General features: G+C 46.1%; 2 protein-coding genes across 3 annotated transcripts in view; one reads left to right on the forward strand and one right to left on the reverse strand.

Annotated features, from left to right (window-relative positions):
• Positions 1–5,411, reverse strand: part of CYP39A1 (cytochrome P450 family 39 subfamily A member 1) — an 88,061-nt gene extending 82,650 nt beyond the window's left edge. The window contains exon 1 of the mRNA XM_082215796.1: positions 4,290–5,411. The gene's annotated coding sequence lies outside the window, so the exon portion shown is untranslated. The remainder of the gene's footprint in view (positions 1–4,289) is intronic.
• A 782-nt stretch (positions 5,412–6,193) lies between these two features.
• On the forward strand, positions 6,194–22,906 carry TDRD6 (tudor domain containing 6; the record flags this gene model as incomplete). 2 transcript variants are annotated; one of them, XM_082218470.1, is made up of 5 exons in its annotated part: positions 6,194–12,470; positions 13,113–13,231; positions 13,361–13,450; positions 20,095–20,155; positions 22,369–22,906. In XM_082218470.1, 5 exons carry the CDS (start codon positions 6,194–6,196, stop codon positions 22,413–22,415), a joined length of 6,594 nt encoding a protein of 2,197 aa, XP_082074596.1. In that variant the 3' UTR covers positions 22,416–22,906. The 2 variants fall into 2 exon arrangements, with proteins under 2 accessions (XP_082074596.1, XP_082074595.1); XM_082218469.1 differs by lacking the exon at positions 22,369–22,906 and adding an exon at positions 20,888–21,062.
• Between the last annotated feature and the right edge of the window lie 1,196 nt (positions 22,907–24,102).

Consider the following 24,102-nt stretch of genomic DNA (forward strand, 5'->3'; position numbering starts at 1 on the left):
AGAAACCTCATCAGGAGGGCTTTAAACTGACTAATGTGGGGGAGGGAGACAGTGCTCCTGAAGGTAGGAGTCTATCAATTAATGAAGATGATCATCCAAATGTCATAGACCAAATGGAGCAAACAGCACGCGGACCTAGTGGTGGGAGGAAAAAATCCTTAAATAAAAGACACGGGGGAATGATTAATGGACTTCAATGTCTGTACACTAATGCGCAAAGCATGGGAAATAAACAAGATGAGCTTGAGCTCTTGGTACAGCAAACTAAATATGACATAATAGGCATCACTGAAACCTGGTGGGATAAGTCCCACGATTGGAATGTAATAATGGGGGGATACAATCTATTTCAGAGAAACAGACCAGACAAGAAAGGAGGAGGAGTGGCGTTATATGTCAGGGATGTGTATACCTGTGAAGAGATCCAAGATTTAGATCCTCAAAGCCAAAGTGAGAGCATTTGGGTCAAAATTAAGGGAGAGAAGAATAACAGAGACCTCATTGTGGGAGTTTACTATAGATCCCCAAGCCAAACGGAGGACATAGATGATGCCTTCCTGGAACAGATGGCCAAGCATGCAAAAGGAAGGGAGATAGTAGTAATGGGGGACTTCAATTACCCGGATATTTGTTGGACGTCAAACTCAGCCAAGAGCATAAGGTCAAACAGATTCCTCACTGGCCTTGCAGACAACTTCATTGTCCAGAAAGTGGGAGAAGCAACAAGAGGAACAGCCATTTTAGATCTGGTCCTAACCAATGTTGATGACCTGGTTAGTGGGTAGAAGTGGAAGGATCATTAGGCGGGAGTGATCATGCTCTTCTGAAGTTTACTATACAGCGGAAAGGAGCAGCCAAGCATACTAGGACTCAATTTCATGACTTTAAGAAAGCCGACTTCATAAAACTTAGGGAAGTGCTGGGTGAGATCCCATGGACAACAATACTAAAAGGAAAGGGAGTTCATGATGGCTGGGAGTTTGTTAAGAGGGAGATAGTAAAAGCACAACGACAGGCAATACCAATGAGACGGAAACATGGAAGGTGCCTAAAGAAGCCAGGGTGGCTATCTAAAGAACTTTTAACTGAATTAAGATTAAAAAAGGATGTGTACAAAAAATGGAAAAGGGGGGAAACCACCAAAGAGGAATTCAAACAAATAGCCAGCACGTGTAGACACAAAGTCAGAAAAGCTAAAGCACAGAATGAACTCAGGCTTGCTAGAGAGGTTAAAAGCAACAAAAAAGGCTTTTATGGGTATGTTCGTAGCAAAAGGAAGAACAAAGAAACAGTGGGGTCACTCAGAGGAGAAGATGGTGAAATGCAAACAGGGGACACAGAAAGGGCTGAACTCCTCAATGCCTTCTTTGCCTCAGTCTTCTCCGATAAAGAAAACAATGCCCGACCTGAAGAATTTGGAGCAAATGATTCAGCAAAGGAAACACAGCCCAGAATAACTAAGGAGATAGTACAAGAATATTTGGCTAGTTTAGATGTATTCAAGTCTCCAGGGCCAGATGAACTGCATCCAAGAGTATTAAAAGAACTGGCAGATGTGATCTCAGAACCACTGGCAGTCATCTTTGAGAATTCCTGGAGAACAGGCGAAGTCCCGGCAGACTGGAGGAGGGCAAATGTTGTCCCTATTTTCAAAAGGGGGAAAAGAGAGGACCCAAATAATTACCGCCCAGTCAGTCTGACATCAATAGCAGGGAAGATTCTGGAGCAGATCATTAAGCAAACAGTCTGTGAGCACCTAGAAAGGAATGCTGTGATCACCAATAGTCAGCATGGATTTCTGAAAAATAAGTCATGTCAGACTAACCTGATCTCGTTTTTTGACAGAATTACAAGCCTGGTAGATGAAGGGAACGCAGTGGATGTAGCCTACCTTGATTTCAGCAAGGCATTTGACAAGGTGCCCCATGATATTCTTGTAAAGAAGCTGGTAAAATGCGGTCTTGACTATGCTACCACTCAGTGGATTTGTAACTGGCTGACTGACCGAACCCAAAGGGTGCTCATCAATGGTTCCTCTTCATCCTGGAGAAGAGTGACTAGTGGGGTGCCACAGGGTTCTGTCTTGGGCCCGGTCTTATTCAACATCTTTATCAACGACTTGGATGATGGACTCAAGGGCATCCTGATCAAATTTGCAGATGACACCAAACTGGGAGGGGTGGCTAACACCCCAGAGGACAGGATCACACTTCAAAACGACCTTGACAGATTAGAGAACTGGGCAAAAATAAACAAGATGAATTTTAACAGGGAGAAATGTAAAGTATTGCACTTGGGCAAAAAAAATGAGAGGCACAAATACAAGATGGGTGACACCTGGCTTGAGAGCAGTACATGTGAAAAGGATCTAGGAGTCTTGGTTGACCACAAACTTGATATGAGCCAACAGTGTGACGCGGCAGCTAAAAAAGCCAATGCAATTCTGGGCTGCCTCAATAGGAGTATAGCATCTAGATCAAGGGAAGTAATAGTGCCACTGTATTCTGCTCTGGTCAGACCACACCTGGAGTACTGTGTCCAGTTCTGGGCACCACAATTCAAGAAGGACACTGACAAACTGGAACGTGTCCAGAGGAGGGCAACCAAAATGGTCAAAGGCCTGGAAACGATGCCTTATGAGGAACGGCTAAGGGAGCTGGGCATGTTTAGCCTGGAGAAGAGGAGGTTAAGGGGTGATATGATAGCCATGTTCAAATATATAAAAGGATGTCACATAGAGGAGGGAGAAAGGTTGTTTTCTGCTGCTCCGGAGAAGCGGACACGGAGCAATGGATCCAAGCTACAAGAAAGAAGATTCCACCTAAACATTAGGAAGAACTTCGTGACAGTAAGAGCTGTTGGACAGTGGAATTTGCTGCCAAGGAGTGTGGTGGAGTCTCCTTCTTTGGAAGTCTTTAAGCAGAGGCTTGACAACCATATGTCAGGAGTGCTCTGATGGTGTTTCCTGCTTGGCAGGGGGTTGGACTCGATGGCCCTTGTGGTCTCTTCCAACTCTATGATTCTATGATTCTATGATTTATTTATCTAGGTGTTTATATACTTTTTAATATTCAGATTTTCTAAGTGGTGTACAGTAAACCTGCAACTCATGCACATTTAACTTGTGTGCATTCAGCTTTATGCCCTTGGCAAAATTTTATTTTTAAATTTTTATTCTTTAAAGAGGACAGAAATGGATGGGCTGTGGGGGGAAAGACTTTGGCAATCCCACTCGCCATTTACACTTGAACTTGTGTTTCTACTTGTGTTTCATAAGGGACCTGCTTCCAGAACTGTGAGGGGAGAAAGACTCTGTGTGTGTCATTTGGCAATGACTGCTTTTGTCTGCCTTGCCCCACGCTCCAGGCCTGAGAGCCTCCCAGAAGAATTCTGTAGGCGGGGAGGGCGGGGGGGGGCAGCTATCCTCCCATCAAGTAAATAAATAAAAATACTTAACTATCTGACTGCGTCGCATATAACTCATTCTGCACCCCTCCCCACAAAATGTCTGCCCACCCTAAAATAAATCCTGGCTACGCCCATGGGCTTTCTGGGCTTTTGGTTTGAGGCATAGGTTGAGGGGTGCCAGGTACTAGCATCATCAGCTTTTGGGCTACTTTTGGATAGGAGGTTATTGGAAAGCCTTGCTTTTAAAATTGGTGAACTTATGTTCACTTAAATTTTAATGAATGCTAATGCTGGATTCTTTTGTAATGAGATTATATTTTTTATTACATCTCAATAATGTACTTAAAACATTTTTATGTGAACTGCTTTCAGCACATACATATTTGTGAGAAACGTGGTATATAAATTAATTGACCATGAACTGAGTAAAATATCTGTTTATCTTCCAAGCTGTCATACATGTAGATGGAGCTATAATATCCAAGTACTGTTGTTACATTCATAGGCAATCTTGAAAAAATACTGGATTCATCTTAGTATAGTTGAGCTTCCCAAAGTGAGCTGATTGTTAGTATCATGCTGACCTAGCAAGATTTGGTGATAAAACACGACCTTTGAATCAAGCTACACTATAGGCTAATCATTAATGAGTATATGCTACATTTTTTTTCACAAAACATTTGTCTGCTTACTAAATGTGATGCTGTTTGTTGTCCTTGCTTATAATACATTTATCAAACTTATGAGTAAATTTTAAAATCCCCAAAATCTGGTATAATACAATTAAAAACACACACACCAGACTACATTTCAATTAAAAACAAAACTGGTATAAACTCCCTTTGATGCAACTTCCTTGCCCCATTCTCCGTTTTACTTACTTGTGGTCTCTTGGGTTCTTTTTCTTCCAGCCACCCTTCTTAGCCCCTCCCTCTCTTTTCCTCAATCGGTCCCTCTTCTGCACATCTGCCTTCAGCTAATTTTTCTATAATTCCTCCATGAAACTTCAGAAATACTGTTTCCCCTCTCATGATCTCTGCAATGGGGAATCCTCCATGCAATGTCTGTCTTACATGCTTTGCCAGCCTCTGATTACTAAGACCCATCGTGGGTTTCTCAAAAATAAGTCATTCCGATGAATCTCATTACATTTTGATGGAGTTACAAGCTTGGTGAATCAGGGGAATGTTGTGGACATAGTGTATCTTGATTTCAGTAAGGCTTTTGACAAAGTCCCCCATGATATTCTTGTGAGAAACTTGGTAAAATGTGGGTTGAATGAGGCAACTGTTAGATTTGTAGCTGGTTGGCAGACCAAACCCAAAGTACTCATTAATGGTTCCTAGTCATCCTGGGGGAAAGTGACACATGGGGTGCTGCAGAGTTCTCCTGGGCCCCTTGTTGTTCAGTGTCTTTATAAGCGACTTGGATGAAGGAATTGAGGGGATGCACATCCAATTTGCAGATGACACCAAACTGGGAGGGGTAGCTAATGCCGCAGAAGACAGAATCAGGAATCAACATGACATTAACAGATTGGAGAACTGGGCCCAAACTAACAAAACGGATCTTAATAGGGACACATGTACGGTTCTGTACTTAGTAGGCAGGAAGAGCCAGATGCATAAATATAAGATGGGGGACACCTGGCTTACATGTGAAAAGGATCTAGGGACCTTGGTGGACCACAAGCTTAACACGAGTTGACAGTGTCATGCAGCAGCAGAAAAGCCTAACGCCACCCTAGGCTGCATCAAGATAAGTATGTCCAAATCAAGGGAAGTCATCATACCACTCTATTCTGCCTTGGTCAGACCATACATGGAATACTGCGTCCAATTTTGGGCACAAAAATGTAAAGTTATTGACAAGCTGGTACATGTGCAGTGGAGGGCACCCAAGATGATCCAGGGCCTGGAAACCAAGCTCTATGAGGAACAGTTGAAGGAGCCAGGGAAAGAGGAGGTGGAGATGTGATAGCTATCTTCTACTCTCTCCAGGGCAGTCCCATGGCTTCTTTTCTCCTGCTCTGGAGGGCAGGCTTGGAACCAATGCTTTCATATCACAGGAAAGGAGATTCCAACTAAACTCCAGGAGCTGTTCAACAGCGGAATGGTCTCCCTTGGGAGGTTTCCTTGGAGGGAAGGCCATCTGTCCTGGATGCTTCAGCGAAGATGCAGGCGACTGGACTGGAGGCCCCTTAGGGCAAAGGGAATTTGCCTGCCTGTGACTTGGCCCCGTGAAGCCTCCTCTCCTTGCTTCCACTTGACAGACTGATTTCTGCTGGCAACCCAAATGTTCGCTCCCTCTGAAGGCAGCTCAGCCACAAAAGCAGGGAGCGCCTGCCCAACTTCTCCGAGGTGTTGTCTGGGGGGCAAGGAAGGCTCGCTCCTCCCCGCAGGGCAAGGCAGGAGGAAGACGACGGACACCTTTTGCTCCGGCCCTGGAGGAGACCGGCCCGGGGGGCGGGCGGAAACAAGCGGGCCAAGCAAGCTCGGCTGCTCCGGCAGGCCGCCCTCGGCAGCTGGACTGGCGGGACCCTCCCTGTCCCGCCCCATTTGCCCCGCCTCCTGCCGCCTTCCCGTGAGGTCCCTGCCCTCCCGCGCCCGCTTCGCTCCTCGGCTCCTTCCCGCAGGGAGGGGCGCGCGCGCGGTGGGCGGGGCGAGGAACGGGCTCCTCCCCTCCCCCTCCCCCTCCTCCTCCTCCGCCGTTGGCCCTGCCGCGTGAGGGCGCCGCTGTCCGCCCGCCGCCCGCCGCCCCTCCGCCGCCCGCCCGCCGGCCCGCCATGTGCTCTTCGCTGCCGAGCCCGGGCAGCTGCCTGTCTCTGCGCGTGTCCTTCGTGGAGCTCCACGCGGAGGCTCCGCTGGTGCGGCTGTGGGGCCTCCGCGGCGAGCGGCGCGAGGAGTACCTGCGGCTGGCCGAGGAGGTGCAGGCGCGGGCGGGGCCTCGGCTGGCGGCGCTGCCGGGCGCGGGGCCCCTGGCGGCGGGCGAGCTGTGCCTGGCGGAGGCGGGCGGGCGCTGGCGGCGCGGCCGGGTGCTGGGCCTCCTCCGCGCCGGCCCCGCGCCCGCCTACCGCGTCTTCCTGCTGGACGAGGGCCGCACGCTCAGCGCCGGCGCCCAGGCCCTGGCGCGCGGCCCCGCCGAGCTCTTCCAGCTGCCCTCCGAGGTGCTGGGCTGCGTCCTGGCCGACCTGGCGCCGCCCCAGCGCCGCAGCTGGACGCTGGCCGCCGCCGAGTTCCTGGGCCGCCTGCAGGGCCAGGAGGTGTCGGGCCTGGTGAGGGAGGTGCTGGTGGCGCAGCACATGGTGGTGCTGGAGCTGCCCTGGCTGCTGGCCCAGATGCGCCACCTGGGGCTCGCCGGCCACCTCTCTCCCAGCACCTTCGCCGGCCTGCTCGCCACCTCCCTCGGGGCCCCCAGCGCCCCACCCCAGCCGTCCCCCCAGGCACCTGCCGCTCCCCGCACCCAGGAGGACCCCACCGCCCTGGACTACTTCTACCCGCAGCTGCAGATGAGAGTGACGGAGCCCATGCTGGTGACCCAGGTGTCCGACCCCGGCAGGATATATTGTCAACTGCGCAGCCTCTCCAGAGAGATCCAGCTGCTCTCGGACACCATGCGCCAGGCTTTCGAGGCCTCCGCTGGGAAAGACTTGCAGGACCCCCTGCCGGCCCCAGGATCCCCTTGCGCCGCGCGGGGCATCGATGGCTGCTGGTACCGGGCCCTGCTGCTGAAAGTAGATCCTCTGGGTGACCCGGAGGAGCAGCTTGGAGAGGTGGCGCAGGTGATCTGTGTGGATTATGGGAGGAAGGAATTTGTGACAAAGCAAAACCTGCGCAATTTGCCTGCTGAGTGTTTCCGAATGCCGGTGGTGACCTATCCTTGTTCATTGCAAGGTATTACCGATGGAGGCTGTGGCTGGACCCGCTCTCAGATAAGTCAGCTTAAAACATTGCTGTTGAGCAAGGTGGTGCAAGCCCACATTGAAGCCTACTGTCCCTTTGAGCACCTCTACTATGTTACTCTCTATGGAGAAGATGGCCTGAACCTTAACTGCCTCTATGGGGTCCAGGCCCATTGTCTGGAGCAGAGCCTCCTTCACAGCAGTCAAGAGCATTCCTCTGACTTAATGGCTGAACTAAAGAAGGTAGGTGCCACAGCCAAGGAAGAACGTGCCTCTCTGTTGGGAGTTCAGGCCATGCTTGCCGCTGACACACTTCCTGTTGTGCGTTTGAAGGCTGGTGAGTACCACAGTGCTCAAGTGTCCTTCCTCCAGGATCCCACAGACTTCTGGGTGCGCTTGCAGGAGCACCGCCAACCCCTCCGTTGCCTCACACAGAACTTAAGTGACTTCTATTCTCAGAGTAAAAAACTAGAGGGCATTCTGATTCAGCCCAAACCAGGATCCCTGTGCTGTGTCGCATTGAAGGAGAACTGCTATCACCGTGCTGTTGTCACCAAGATGCTGGGAAAAGGAATTGAAGTTTATCTGGTAGACAGAGGAAACACTGAAATTATTGACTTGCATAAGGTGAAGGAATTGCTTCCCCAGTTCAGAGAACTTCCTGCTGCAGCACTCAGATGTGCATTGGCTAATCCTTTCCCGCCGGGCCAGTCATGGAGCCCAGATGCTGTAGACTATTTCAGGAAAGCCGTGCTAAACAAGGAGCTGGTAATCAAGGTCTTAGGCATGCAAGGGGACATGTACATAGTGGAACTTTTTGATCATTCACTAGCAGGAGAAAAAAACTTGGGCAAAATCATGTCTCAACAGAAGTATGCTGAGCATCATAAGGGTGAGGAATTAGAGACTCTCCAGAAAGTGACCAAGGAGCCATTGAGGAGCACGTCTGGAATAGAGGGCATAGGGCAGAAGCCTGTGAGAAAAATTTTCTCGCCACAACGTCACAGTTCAGTAAAAAATGAACCCTCGCCACAACGTCACAGTTCAGCCTCTTATCCTACTGAAACTTTGATCGTCAAGCAGCAGCCCAGTGAAGGTAGTTGCTATTTGTCATGCAAAGCATTTGCAAAAGAGGATTCTAGCATTGCCCCAACCCCTTCACTCTATGTTATGCAAAACTACTCTGAAATAAAGCCAGAGTTTTCTAGTGAAGGGCATCTGGAAGTTGGAAATACAGTAGATGTGGTAGTATCCTATACAGAAAGTCCTAGTCTTTTCTGGTGTCAGCTAGCTAAAAGTTCCCAAGACCTGAGAGCACTTATGGCTAAAATTCAAGATTATTGTATGCATTCAGCACAACCCCGTGAATGGCCAAATTCTGTATGTTTGGCTAAGTATTCTGAGGATGAGAAGTGGTACAGAGCTCTTATTACTAGTAAAGTATGTTGTGCTGAAGAGGTGGAAGTTGCATATGTTGACTATGGGAACAAAGAGCGTGTTTCACTAAAGAATGTCCGTGCAACTAAGACAGAGTTTCTGACATTGAAAGCTCAAGCTTTCAGATGTAGCCTTTACAACTTAATTCAGCCAAATGGTCAGGATCCGTTTGTGTGGGATGAAAAAGCCACTGAAGCGTTTCATGAATTTGTGGAGTCAGCAAGCACATTAGAACTGAAATGCACCATATTTGCTTTTGCAGCATTAAACAATACAGATTTCATCAATATTGTGGACTTGATTACCCCTTTTGAAAGTGTGTGCCATTTTTTAACAAAGAAGGGTCTAGCCAGATGTGTGCAGCCTCAAAAACCTCTAATATCTTCTGTTCATCTTCTGTCATACTATTATTCTACACATGACATTAAAATAGGAAGTGAAGAGGTGGTTTATATCACACATGTTAATGATCCCTGTCACTTTTACTGCCATCTTGCTAGAAATGCAAATGTTATTGGGCAGTTAACTACTAGTATTGCTAAACTCAGCAAAATGCAGTACAATTTGGAAACATCACAGGGCCCTGGAAATGTGTATCTTGCAAAGTATATGGATGGCTGCTGGTACAGGGCAGTAGTAACTTCAGCAAAAGATACCAAAGAAGTTTTCTTTGTGGATTTTGGGAATAGGCAGTTGCTAAAGAATGGAGACTTGGTCCTAGTACCAAATGATGCTTATGAGTTACTGCTTTTGCCAATGCAAGCCATAAAATGCTCTCTATCTGATGTTGTTGATGTTCCAAAAGAAGTTTCTGCATGGTTTGAAAAAGCAGTACTAGATAAGCCCTTAAAGGCTTTAATTGTAGCAAAAGAACCTGATGGAAAACTGATCATTGAACTATATGATGGTAAGATGCAGATCAATGCAAAACTGAAAGAGAGTTTGCAGTACAGCAGAGGGACGGCCAAATATACAAAAAATGGAGCTTCAGCATCCAGATATCTGCTCACCAGGCAACAAAACACTGAAAAAAGGCTATCTTTGACAGAAATGGATAAACCAACTTTTGAGGACGAGACGTGGAACAATGAAAATTTGGACATAGTAGGCAGTAGCAAACACACTGTTGTATGTAGAGAAGTAAGACAATTTCAGCAGAAAACAAAAAGAGAGGTGACAATTCAGCAGAAAACAAAAAGAGAGGTGACAATTAAGCTTCCTGGACCAGGGGGGGGAAATAATGGAAATGATCCTGTAACAGATAGGAGTCAGAGAGATTCCATGCTAAGCAGAGAAACTCCCCCTGATAACATGAAAAGCAGAAATCAATCTGAAACTAATACACACTTTTCACTTAAAAATATTTGTGCTTTACCTCAAAAAATCATAAGCCTTGGTCTTAAAACTTTGGTGTATGTTTCTCATATAAATAATCCATCCGACTTCTATGTTCACCTAGTAGAAGATGAGCCCTTGCTTGACAGCATTTCAGAGAAGCTAAATAAATCTGAAAATATTGAGCCCCTGAATGGGCAACAGCTTCACATAGGAGACATAATGTGTGCATTGTTTTCAGAAGATGGCTTATGGTATCGAGCTGCAGTTATTGAAAAACCCTCTGGTAAACTGGTGCGGGTGCAGTATATTGATTATGGCAATACTGCACTGGTTAGCATCTGCAAAACAGGTAGACTCCTTGAAGACTGTTCATCAGTCCCAGTGATGAGCATTCATTGTTCATTGTATGGAGTTAAGACCACAGAGCTTTCAGAATGGACACAGGAAGCAGTGCTGTATTTCTCCCAAAGGACAAGTGATACTCAGCTAAATGGCGAATTTGTGGAGAAAACTGAAAGCAAATGGAACATTCATCTCTGTGACAAAGATGGTAATATAGCAGTGGATTTGGTTTATAATTACCTTGAGTACAAACAACCTCCTTTGGGGGAAACATCTGACAAAATGGAGAGTGACACTGATCTGATAAACCTGTGTGAAGTTGCTGTTCCTGATAAGTATATCAAACCTTTCAATATGTCAAACACCAAATCCTTCCTCTGGAAGATTCCTAAGGTGGGTCAAACTTTGAAAACCTTTTTGATAGTTGCAAAGAGCCCAGGATATTTTTGGTGCCAGTTTGCTGACTCAGATCATATTGGTTTAATTGAAACAAAGCTTCAGGAAGCTGGAGAGCTTATGGGCATAGATGTTGAGGATATAAAAAGTGGCTGTCCCTGTCTAGCAAAGAATAGCGAAGATAATACCTTTTACCGAGCAGTTATTAGCAGTGTAGAGGGGGAAACCTTGAGTCTCATTCATATTGACCATGGAACCGAGGAACTTACCAGTGCAGAGATGATCAGGCAAATTCCTGATGACCTGCTGGTAATACCACCTCAAGCATTTCTTTGTTGTTTGTTTGGCTTTAACTCTGCTGAAGGTTTGTGGGCTGAAGGAATAAATAAGATCTTCTGTGATGTCACGGCAGACTCTCTATTAGACACTACCATCATGGAAATACAAAATGATGACCCTTTTGAAATCCCCTTATTTGTTGTTCAATTGGAATGTCAAAAAATCAGCATTAATGAACAAATGAAACCCTTTTGGAAGCCTGTTGTTGAAGACTGTGCCTTAACTTTGACGAATAGTATTCACAAACCTGAAGAACAGATTAAAGATGTAGGGACAGATAGTTCAAAGGTGGTTATAAATGAAACCATAGTATCTGCCTGTGCACTAATGCCTTCAGAAGATCTGTTACGTTGTTCAGAGGCATTCCAACCGGCAGATAAGTGTTTAGTTGCTACAGGGAGTGGTAATTCATTTGGAGCATTTTCCCCAACTTCTTCACCCAAATCTCAAACCAAGCACCACCAAACCACTTCTGAAGTACTTGACATTGGAGACCAACACACTGTGTCTGAAACATTTAAAAAGGGAACTGACTATTCTGCATTTGCAAAAGAAAGTGATATACCAAATTTTGCTGATGTTACTGAAACACAGCTTCCTAATGGTGGTGAATCTAAGGTGTTAGAACTAGATTTGTTTGAAACTCTGAAAGAGACTGAAGGCCAAGCAGAAATGTTAACACTGGATACACGTGAAGTACATTTAGCTGTGGATGAAACACTGAGTGTGTCAGATTTGGTGCCTGTTGAGGTGGTGACTTTATCAGATACAAATCAGCTGCCTCTTCAACTGAAGATGCACCCATCTGGAGACACACTGGATCTGGAGACAGTTGAGGTGAGTCCTCCCCTGCGTGAGGAAACACGAGAGAGAGCAGAATTGAACTTGCTTGACATGACACATACAGAAGGGGAGTTAGAACAGCGCTCTTCACTAAAGGATAAAAGTGACTGTTTACTGCTGGAACCTGTTACACCTGAAGTGTATCTTTTACAAGCTGGTGAAATCAGGGAGGATATGTTGTTGGAGCTGCCTGCGGATAATGAAATCCAGTTACCATTTTCAGAAACTGGATTCAAACTGCAAGACTTCTTTTGCCGTGAGGACATTGTGGAGGTGTGTGAAACAGGACAAGAAAGCGAAGGTTACTGTTGTCTAGCAAGGCAAACTCTGCTGAAGAACCACATTGAAACACAGATGAGCCATGATGCGGGTGAAAGATTTAAAGAGAGCAATTTGGTTGGAGAGGATTTTTTGAGAAGCACACTGCTAGATGAAGAAGCAGTTGACATTCCAAGTCACAGTACAGGTAAGACAGTGCTTGTTTTTACATTGCTTACTTTTAAGTGTTGCAGGTGACCTGTGGTGCATATGGTGTCTCTCGCTGAAGAGAGTTACTCTTACTTTGCAGGTTTTGTTACGTAAGAATACTGTAATAAGTGGTCGCTAGGAGGAGGAATTGTACAGAAAGAAATGAATGTAAAAATTGTTTCAAGGATTGCAATCACCACCACTTAGGAGTACTATTTGTCAAAACTGAAATGTATTATTGAATATAGAATGAGTAATGACATTATTTTCCTTTTACAAAACATTGTAAAATTGTTGGGCTGGTTAGTAAATACTGTATAGATATATACTGAAGTAAAAGAAAAAAATTGGCTTTTTGAGTTACACCTGTTGTAACATTTCTAGTCACATGGTGTGCTGCTCCCTTCGGGAATTCTTGACAATGCAAAACATGCATTAAGGGAAAGGCCCATTCATATTTGTCATCTCTTGGTGGGCTCTAGCTAAAGTTGTTGAATAGAATGTTGTGTAGGGCTCTTCCTTTTTTTATTATTGCAGGTAGATAGAAGGACTGCAATCGGGAACCTTAGAGCTTCATTTTAAATTGCTTATGCCTTGCAGTGTGACATCTTAGAAAAATAGTGCACATTCTCTGTTTCAGAAAAAAATGAAACTACTTGCAACTTAAATGGCTTTGATATTGGTTCCAAATGCATGGTGTGGTCTGGCATTCATTGGTACAAGGCTCAGATTTTAGGCGTATCTGCTGAAGGTACAAAGGTAAGTCAGCTTGAACATGGTGAATGAAATTGCCACATGTAACTGGATCTTGTTATGTCAATGATACTTGTCCATTAAGGTGCCCTATAAAAGTTACGTCTGTAAAGATTGCATTCTTTTTACATAAAGGTTTTGAATCTTTCAAGTGGAAATGAAGAGGTAGTAAGTCCTATCAATGTTTGGAATCGGATTCCTGAACAGGATGCAAGTCCAACTGAGGTAAAGTATTTCCTAAAATGCTAAGTTGCTTTATTTTAATTATTTAAAAACATTTTCATTAGAACCCAAGAGCAGTAAGACACAAAACCCAGAAAGAATTGTACGGTATAATACAAACCAAAACAATGGAATTGTTAAATCCAAAGGTAGTCAATAAAAATAATAATAATAATAATAGAGAAAATCCAGACCTACTACTGGGGTTGTGCAAAAAGTTACACAGAGCAAAACGAATATCATTGTTGAAAAAAACAGTAGTACAGGGGCCACCAGGTGGCGCGTTGGAAGATGGCCGACAATAACATCTCTCTGACCCATACGAGGTAATTAAGGGGCTGCTATGGGAAGTATGCAGTCTTCCTACCCCCCCCAGTCCTTCCTTCCACCACCTTGCCAGCGGTGTTCACAATGTACCCCCTGATCTGAGAGATGGGGGTGCCGAACACTTGGCACGAGCCCTCGGTGAAGTCAGATCTTCATAGAATCATAGAATCATAGAGTTGGAAGAGACCACAAGGGCCATCGAGTCCAACCCCCTTGCCAAGCAGGAAACACCATCAGAGCACTCCTGACATATGGTTGTCAAGCCTCTGCTTAAAGACCTCCAAAGAAGGAGACTCCACCACACTCCTTGGCAGCAAATTCCACTGTCGAACAGCTCTTACTGTCAAGAAGTTCTTCCTAATGTTTAGGTGGAATCTTCTTTCTTGTAGTTTGGAGCAGCAGAAAACAACCTTTCTCCCTCCTCTATGTGACATCCTTTTATATATTTGAACATGGCTATCATATCACCCCTTAATCTCCTCTTCTCCAGGCTAAACATGCCCAGCTCCCTTAACCGTTCCTCATAAGGCATCGTTTCCAGGCCTTTGACCATTTTGGTTGCCCTCCTCTGGACACGTTCCAGTTTGTCAGTGTCCTTCTTGAATTGTGGTGCCCAGAACTGGACACAGTACTCCAGGTGAGGTCTGACCAGAGCAGAATACTATTGATGCAGCCCAGAATTGCATTGGCTTTTTTAGCTGCCGCGTCACACTGTTGGCTCATGTCAAGTTTGTGGTCAACCAAGACTCCTAGATCCTTTTCACATGTACTGCTCTCAAGCCAGGTGTCACCCATCTTTACATTTCTCCCTGTTAAAATTCATCTTGTTTGTTTTTGCCCAGTTCTCTAATCTGTCAAGGTCGTTTTGAAGTGTGATCCTGTCCTCTGGGGTGTTAGCCACCCCTCCCAGTTTGGTGTCATCTGCAAATTTGATCAGGATGCCCTTGAGTCCATCATCCAAGTCGTTGATAAAGATGTTGAATAAGACCGGGCCCAAGACAGAACCCTGTGGCACCCCACTAGTCACTCTTCTCCAGGATGAAGAGGAACCATTGATGAGCACCCTTTGGGTTCGGTCAGTCAGCCAGTTACAAATCCACTGAGTGGTAGCATAGTCAAGACCGCATTTTACCAGCTTCTTTACAAGAATATCATGGGGCACCTTGTCAAATGCCTTGCTGAAATCAAGGTAGGCTATATCCACTGCGTTCCCTTCATCTACCAGGCTTGTAATTCTGTCAAAAAACGAGATCAGGTTAGTCTGACGCCGATTCCAGTTAGCGTGTGCTGGTTAGCTTCAGCTCGGAATTATAATTGGAAACATACGATCAGAATGAAGCTGAAGCACATACATCAAGTAATGTTCGAGAGATAAGACTGCTGATTAATGGATCTCTGTGACCGGGAGTGACGGATAGATAAGTAAATCTTCTGATGAATCACCACTAGGAGACTGTATGTTTGGAATGAAGGGGGGGTGGAGGAAAAAACTTTTTTTTCTTTGCACGATGTGATATTAATAACCCTTCACCCCAGATAGAAATAAGATCATTGCGTTTTTACTAATCACAAGCAGGAATTCAAGAACTGTGTGGGATGGATTATAACAGGAGAGAGGATTGGTGAACGGTGAGAAAGAGGAAAAATTTTATGACGCAGTTAAAAAATGGCGTCTCACCAAGACAGGCTTGCTGGAGAAAGAAGGACAGGGGGAGGAGAATCAGGATCATTCAAAAGAGAAGGAATGTTGGAACGCAAGCTTGACCTGACAGAGCCTCCTGATTCATTTGATTTATTTGGCAAGCCTGAGAAAAGTAAAGGACAGACCGAAGATTAATATTTTTTTTATGGAAGCGTTGAACAGAGGCTGTCCCTGAGCGATATGATCTTTGGAGAGTACAAAACCCACACAGAGGATGCCTGTTTTCAATCTGCTTGTGAAAATTATCAGAGATCGCAAAGAAAGGAATATACGATAACAACAAGATGAGAAAGAAAGTAATAAAGGACTATCTGGATTGAACTGGATAGAACTGTCTAATCAAAGCAGTAATATAAGTGATGTTTGGACTCGTTTGGAGTTTTGGACTCGTGCGGAGCTTGATGTATGGGTACCCCCAACAAAATTTAAAATTTGGCTGTATAATTTGGAACTAATGTGATTTGGATAATGTGATGTGATTGGCCTGTTAATAAAAATTATTTTAAAAAGAAAAGAAAAAGACAGTAGTACATAATAAATAAAGTTACACATCTCTCCAAATAAAATCCTACTTTGTGCAACCATATGTTGGTCTTGTCATCTAAGTCTCAAAAAGCCACCAAGTGGCTGCAAAGTCTTGTGGGTCAGCCTCCCCCCCCCCCAATGGCTCACAGATGATGAGATATGGCAATATAGAAAGATTTTTGAGCCAAATGTCCAGAGAAAAAGTTGAGACATCCTTCCAACCCTGAGCCATTACCAGATGGCGGCAACCAAAATATGGAACATTAGAAGTTTACAAATTGCATTAACATTTTCATTGACAAACATAGAAAGTAAATATAAACTGGGGTCCATCATTAACCTTTCTCCCGTAAACTGTCAAATTCCCTGCACTATTGAAACCCCAAATTTATGAACATAGTTAAAGTCCTGCCACAAATGCTTGTAAGTCCACCATTCAGTGCAGCCACACCAGAAGGCAGAGAGCTTGCCCGTGTCATGTGTCAGGGTAAGAAGCCGATCACTTTTATAGTGTATTTTCTCACGTGCTGAAATTGCAAACCAAAGGATTTGGTAGACCAAATCCTATTTGAATGAAATAGGATTTGACTGTCTCTCTCTGCTCCTGTGTGTCTCCCTTTTTCTCTAACACAAGTGAATCAGCTGATAAAATGATGAGGCTCAAATGGTTTTAAGTTGTTCAGACAACTAGCATATCCTCAATCTACCCCTGTTGGTTAGGTTAGACCTGATTATTTAGATCTGGTTTCTTATAGATAGCCTTTAAGGATGGCGGCGAACAGATTGAGGTTGAATCCTGGCAAGACAGAAGTACTGTTTAGGGGGGACAGGGGGCGGGCGGGTGACTCCCTGGTCCTGAATAGGGTAACTGTGCCCCTGAAGGACCAGGTATGCAGCCTGGGAGTCATTTTGGACTCACAGCTGTCCATGGAGGCACAGGTCAAATCTGTGTCCAGGGCAGCTGTCTACCAGCTCCACCTGGTACGCAGGCTGAGACCCTACCTGCCCGCAGACTGTCTTGCCAGAGTGGTGCATGCTCTAGTTATCTCCCGCTTGGACTACTGCAATGTGCTCTATGTGGGGCTACCTTTGAAGGTGACTCAGAAACTGTAGAATCCAGAATGCGGCAGCTAGACTGGTGACTGGGAGTGGCCGCTGGGACCATATAACATCGGTCCTGAGAGATCTGCATTGGCTCCCAGTACATTTCCAAGCACAATTCAAAGTGTTGGTGCTGACCTTTAAAGCCCTAAACGGCCTCAGTCCTGTATACCTGAAGGAGCGTCTCCACTCCCATCGTTCAAGCCTTGACACTGAGGTCCAGCTCCAAGGGCCTTCTGGCGGTTCCCTCACTGCGAGAAGTGAGGTTACAGGGAACCAGGCAGAGGGCCTTCTCAGTAGTGGCGCCCACCCTGTGGTACGCCCTCACATCAGATGTCAAGGAAATAAGCAACTATCCTATTTTTAAAAGACATCTGAAGGCAGCCCTGTTTAGGGAAGTTTTTAATATTTAATGCTGTATTGTTTTTAATATTCGATTGGGAGCCTCCCAGAGTGGCTGGGGAAACTCAGCCAGATGGGCAGGGTATAAATATTATTATTATTATTATTATTATTATTATTGATAGCCTGAGATAATCCCAGGTATCTTGACCGCTTTTGTTTGGGGCATAGAATTGGTCTTCCCCGTTGTGATGTGCATTGGGCTAGAAATAGGCAGGCCCTCCTGCAGGCTCTTTTTTTGACTTCTGACTCCACCAGGGAGCAGGAAGGTGCAAGTGTGCTGCTATGCTTCTGAAGCATGCAGTGAACCTATTAGAGCATAGGACACTGTTAGAGCCAACAAAGAGTACCATGTACAAGTATTGTAAGTCTCCTGCTTGGCTTTGCACTCTGGCTCTCAGCCTGAATGTCCTCTGCCCCATATTTCCATTTCAAATCCTTTTCCTCTTCCTCCCTCAAACTAGTGGCTATCTTTTGCAGTAAGAATGCTCCACTGCCTAGACCAAGCAGAATGATGGGTTGTAGCCAACAAAATTGTTTCATTAGCACAAGGACCTCTGCTTGTGTAACCTAATTTTCCCTTTCTCTCCTCCGTGTGCCACCAGATTTGTTTTGGGAGCTCCCCAATCCTCTGCAGTAGATGGGGGGGGGCTGTAGAGAGAGGATGGGGATGTTCAGTTGTGCAAGCAGAAGTCCTTGCATTAATATAATTTTATCCAACAAAGTTGCCCCATGTTAGCAGTAGCTCACACCTCGTACTCATTTCTCCTCTCACTCATGTCCAGCAGTAATTCCTCCTTTTTTCTGCACTAGCAGGGGTGAGGCTAAGAGAGTTCATTATAGAGGCAGGATGACGTGAAAGTAGCAGAACCCTTTTTCTTGCTTTCTCACTATCTTGCACAGTGGTGTAAGAAAAACATGACCTGGGCATTGAATGCTGAGGGTAAAAACTTGTTTCTATCTATATTTTATCCCATTTTCCTTCTCAGATGCTTCTCTTCTTTCTGCCCTAATCTATACCCTTAATGTCTATCCTGGAATTAAGCATTTGGCCTTGCTGATGAAGAATTAACATGGCTTCTGCAATAATAAATAGGATATTGCTTCTCTGTAAGGGTTTTTAGAATTGTGAAGTGTGTTGGGGTTGTAATATAACTACTTGTTGTGTGAAAAACTAGAACCTTATTCAATAATGTACATTATTTGTTAATTGAAAAGACTTGAGCTTGTTCCTTGTTATCCAGCCAGTGGATTTGTAACTGGCTGACTGACCGAACCCAAAGGGTGCTCATCAATGGTTCCTCTTCATCCTGGAGAAGAGTGACTAGTGGGGTGCCACAGGGTTCTGTCTTGGGCCCGGTCTTATTCAACATCTTTATCAACGACTTGGATGATGGACTCAAGGGCATCCTGATCAAATTTGCAGATGACACCAAACTGGGAGGGGTGGCTAACACCCCAGAGGACAGGATCACACTTCAAAACGACCTTGACAGATTAGAGAACTGGGCCAAAACAAACAAGATGAACTTTAACAGGGAGAAATGTAAAGTATTGTACTTCGGCAAAAAAAATAATGAGAGAGACAAATACAAGATGGGTGACACCTGGCTTGAGAGCAGTACATGTGAAAAGGATCTAGGAGTCTTGGTTGACCACAAACTTGACATGAGCCAACAGTGTGACGCGGCAGCTAAAAAAGCCAATGCAATTCTAGGCTGCATCAATAGGAGTATAGCATCTAGATCAAGGGAAGTAATAGTGCCACTGTATTCTGCTCTGGTCAGACCTCACCTGGAGTACTGTGTCCAGTTCTGGGCACCACAGTTCAAGAAGGACACTGACAAAGTGGAACGTGTCCAGAGGAGGGCAACCAAAATGGTCAAAGGCCTGGAAACGATGCCTTATGAGGAACGGCTAAGGGAGCTGGGCATGTTTAGCCTGGAGAAGAGGAGGTTAAGGGGTGATATGATAGCCATGTTCAAATATATAAAAGGATGTCACATAGAGGAGGGAGAAAGGTTGTTTTCTGCTGCTCCAGAGAAGCAGACACGGAGCAATGGATCCAAACTACAAGAAAGAAGATTCCACCTAAACATTAGGAAGAACTTCCTGACAGTAAGAGCTGTTCGACAGTGGAATTTGCTGCCAAGGAGTGTGGTGGAGTCTCCTACTTTGGAGGTCTTTAAGCAGAGGCTTGACAACCATATGTCAGGAGTGCTCTGGTGGTGTTTCCTGCTTGGCAGGGGGTTGGACTCGATGGCCCTTGTGGTCTCTTCCAACTCTATGATGCTGTGATTTCAGTAAAATTCTTTTGAAGTAAGTTTTGTTTAGGAAACTGATTCAGAGTTTAGGAAGAACATTTTTGTTGCTGAATGCTGGTTTCTAATAAAGGCTTACTGCAAGTTCTCTCCTGTAACAGAAGCCCTTGCATAAATGAGTAAAATGAGGAGCACTCTCTATATTTTGCACTTGTCAGTGAATTGTAGTTCAGTACTATCTTACAATACCATTAAGCAATACATTGGAAACAGCTATCAAAATATTATTTTGTTCTTGAGATAATTATTTCCCCTTCCTTTTACTACAGATATTAGACAAGAAAAGGGATACTGTGCATTCAACTGTCAAGCCACCTGTTGGCACAGAAGGTAAGATATTTAGAAAATGTTTGAATTTGTAACTTGTACGAAATAATATCTAATCTTCTATGTGTATCGTATATTTAATCCTTGCCTCACTTCCGCTCCCTCTTGCTGCTGATTAGTCCTTTTGCAAGTCTTCTTTTCATGCAGCTAGAATTCTGTGAGGGAAGAGTGAGGATTGCTAGCTAGCTGCAGCCTCTCGTGCTGCCAGCCCTGCCTCCCTTCGTGCTTTGGAGGGCAAGCGTCCGCAGCAGATGGACCTGGTGTGATCCTCTCCCAGCTTTGCCTGCCACAGTTTGTTACGCATCATTAGCCAAGGGTTGCTGTCGTCTGTGAGGATTCCTCCTCCTTGACCAAGTGTGCATTCAGCATACTTCAAGTTTTGAGTGTTCTTGAGAGTGAGGGGTCAGAGCAAAATAGTGGCTCCTTGGTGCACCAACCCCTCTGCTGCTCAACAGTGTCCTTACTGGAGCTGGCTGGCCATTGTGGTCTTGCATGTCATGTTTCAGTTTCCCAGTTTGATTGAACTGGGTGATTTCAGCATTCAGGCTGAGTTTCCATGGCTGAGAGAGGCCCAGGATACCATGGCCTCCATGTGGGACTGAACCCCATTCATGTAGCACATACTTTGGAGCTAGTGCTTTGTTTTGTCCTGGCTGGGATGATGGCTGCCTGGCTATGGAGGGGCAGTGCATGGCCCCTTTTGTCATATAATTTCAACTGTCTGGTTGTATTTAGATTCACAGGGCCTCCCGAACACCTCAGAGGTGTGGGATGTGAAGCATGGCTTTGCAAGGGACATCCTGTCTCACAAACCTATTAAGAGTTCTTTGAGAGTGTCAACAAGAACATAGAGACGATCCAGTTGACACAGCATACCTGGAATGCCTAAAAGCTTTTGAGAAAATACCTTACCCAACAGCGGCGTAGCGTGGGTTATCAGCACCCGGGGCAAGGCAAGTAATTTGCGCCCCCTAACACCTAACCATGGTCATTAATACGTCAAGACGCGCGTCTTTGGGCGCCGCGGCGCAGCCTTCTCGGTCTCCCTCCCCGGCCCGGCTAGTCCTGACGCGGCTTCTTTCTGGCGCGGGGAGGGGGTGGCTCTGGGGCCAGTGCGTTGGCCGGCCTCCGGCGCGGGTGGGGGGGCCCCGTCGGGGCGGGTGGGCGGTCTTGGCGCGCAGGCACTAGAGCGCCGCCGATGGCACGTTTGGCGGGCTGCGCGCGTCCAGACAGCGACCCGAGCCTGGGCGGCGTGACGCTTGGTGCCGGAGCCTCCGCCCGCAGCGCCCCATCGGGAGACCCGGCTGGAAGGAGCCTCGAGCCGGCTGTCGGACGCGGTTGAAGCAGCCAGGGCGGCATGGCAGGCGGCAGCGGCTCCTCGGCGACTCCACGTGGCCAGCCCAGCGCGCTGGCCAAGCCCCGCAGGCGAACGCTGCCCGTCGGTGAGGAGGGGCTGCCTGGCGCGCCCTCCGTGGCCCTGACGCGCGGGGACCGCGGCGAGCGCTGAGAGCCGCTGCCAGCTACAGCCTGCGCCCCCCCAGAAGTTGCGCCCGGTGCGGCTGGCACCCCTGGCACCCCCCACGCTACGCCACTGTTACCCAAAGACACCTGAGGAAGCTTATGGTTGGCAGCTATCTGTCTCGAGAGGCAATGCACTGCACCTCCTGAGGCAGAAAAAAGAGGAGGAGAGAAGCAAAGCATAAACTTTGGAGCAGCCTGCACTGGCGTGGCACTCATTTTCCTGGAGCAGAGGAGAAGATCCCTGGATGAGTTGTCCCTCCCATTATAAATGGACCACAGTGATATATCCCATCCAAGGAGCCCCTCCTCTGTTGCAGGAAAATAGAATGTGGGATTCAGCATGATAAATTAATTTTCTGCAGGGGGTGGGGAGGATTTGCTTCACTCGCCCATCAATTGGAGTGGGGAGAAGTGCTGTTGTCAGAACTGTGAAGCAGTTGGCAGAGAGGCCAAGGTCTACGTCTCCCCTGTGCTTTTGTTTCTTTGCTTTCATCTCTGCTCAGTCTTGATTGTTGCCTTGTCATTCTCGGGTACTATTCTGTTAGCTGTGGAACTTGTGAACGAGAGTTCTCTCCCACTCTCAATTTTGCTGGAGTTTCAGATCAGTAGAATTAAATTTATTGGAACTGGTCATATGAATAAAGTCCCTCATTATTTCAATGACAACTGATTTCAGAAAAATTGTCTCTTTACAGCTGTTGCTACTGGCAGATTAACGTCTGTAAAGGAAATGTGTATTTAATACACTTGAGAGCACACACAACCCTCTATGGCATAAACGGTTAACTTGCCTGTATATCCTACAGTGGAGGAAGTGAGTGGCGTTTCAGATGGCAGTGGATATTGCACTAAATTGCACCTGAGAGATGGAGGAGTCTTGCACACAAGGCTCTTCTGTTTTTGGCATTGATGACAAGCGTTTAATGGGCATGTCCTCTTCCAACCAGGAGAATGCCACTTCTGAGTCTTTAAAATATGTTCCACTCAAGTATGTTCATTTTCTAATGGTACCCTTTGGCAAACCTCAAATATGTGTTCATTATCTTTAATGTTAAAGTTTGTTTAAGCTTTGGAGCATCTTTGTAAGAGAAATACTCTTCCTTGCGTATTTTGAGTGCACTTCCATTCAAACCAAATTTTTTTTTAAGCCTTAGCTGTATGAAAGGCTTTGTGTTTTGTTACTTTTTTGTTTTGTGTAATGAAACAAGAATAAAGTTTATAGTGTGGGTAGTATTCATTCTTGCCGTTTCATTTTCCTGCTTCACGGATGGTGTGTGATCTCAGCCATTATAAATAGGCTACATGCATGATTGACCGTACACAGAGATGTGGAACTATGCTAAACCTTGTAATATAACTTATAATACTGTATACAGTGGTACCTCAGGTTAAGTACTTAATTCGGTCCGGAGGTCCGTACTTAACCTAAAACTGTTCTTAACCTGAAGCACCACTTTAGCTAATGGGGCCTCCTGCTGCTGCCGCGCTGCCGGAGCACGATTTCTGTTCTCATCCTGAAGCAAAGTTCTTAACCCGAGGTACTATTTCTGGGTTAGAAGCGTATGTAACCCGAGGTACCACTGTATAGGATTTTTGTACAACAATGCAGAGTTAGGGGTATGGTAGGTATGGTAGTCTGCCCAGTTTGCAATGGGTTTATAACAGTTACAGCTTTGTTAGTTACAGCTCGCCAAGTTTGGTTCCCTGCCCTGTGTGACACCAATCACTAGGCAGCTCGATTAGCTCATTGTTGGTGATGGCTGGCTGCACTTCCTCTGCCCACATGGTTTGATTCCAGACTTTGTGGCCAAAGGAAACAAAGTTTGCAGCCAAGCTTGTGCCACAACACAGGCAAAGGAAAACCCTTCAGCTAACATTAGGTAATTGGTAGGTGTGCAGCCCTTTCCCATCTGTTGAAGTGGTCCTTGGGGTTGGAGGTAATCTGGCCCACTCTTTCTCAAGGGGATCTCCCAGTAGGAAGCAGGATGCTTATCCCACACCAGGCCCAGCACCTCTGCCACCAGCAAGAGAAGTGATTTTTCTTGGCTCTTGTCCAGGCCACCATGACAGAGAGAGGCTTAGCAACAGGTAATGTGTCCCAGCAGCCACCATGATCAAGTTTGGCAATAGGAAAGAAAAGGCTAGCCAGACTAGAAGCAGCGATCCAAGTTTATGGAGTCCCAAGATTAGGGCAAGGAGCTCACAACTGCACAGAAGCAGTGGTGCCGTTCCAGAGGGTTGGTAGCTGCACTCCCTTTTAAGAAGAGGCAAGGCTGGCTCACTTGTGAGATGGTTGAGCATGTGTTGAGGCTACGTCTGGTTCTCCCCCGCCCCTCGGATTCCATTCCCATGCTCTTTCCCCCAGCTGAGACAGCCATCTTCTGCAAGGGAGAAGCACCCACTATCTCCAGGCTCTGTTGCCCTATCTC

Source organism: Podarcis vaucheri (genome assembly GCF_965113315.1).
Source record: "Podarcis vaucheri genome assembly, chromosome: 3".
In the NCBI taxonomy this organism is placed as follows: domain Eukaryota; kingdom Metazoa; phylum Chordata; class Lepidosauria; order Squamata; family Lacertidae; genus Podarcis; species Podarcis vaucheri.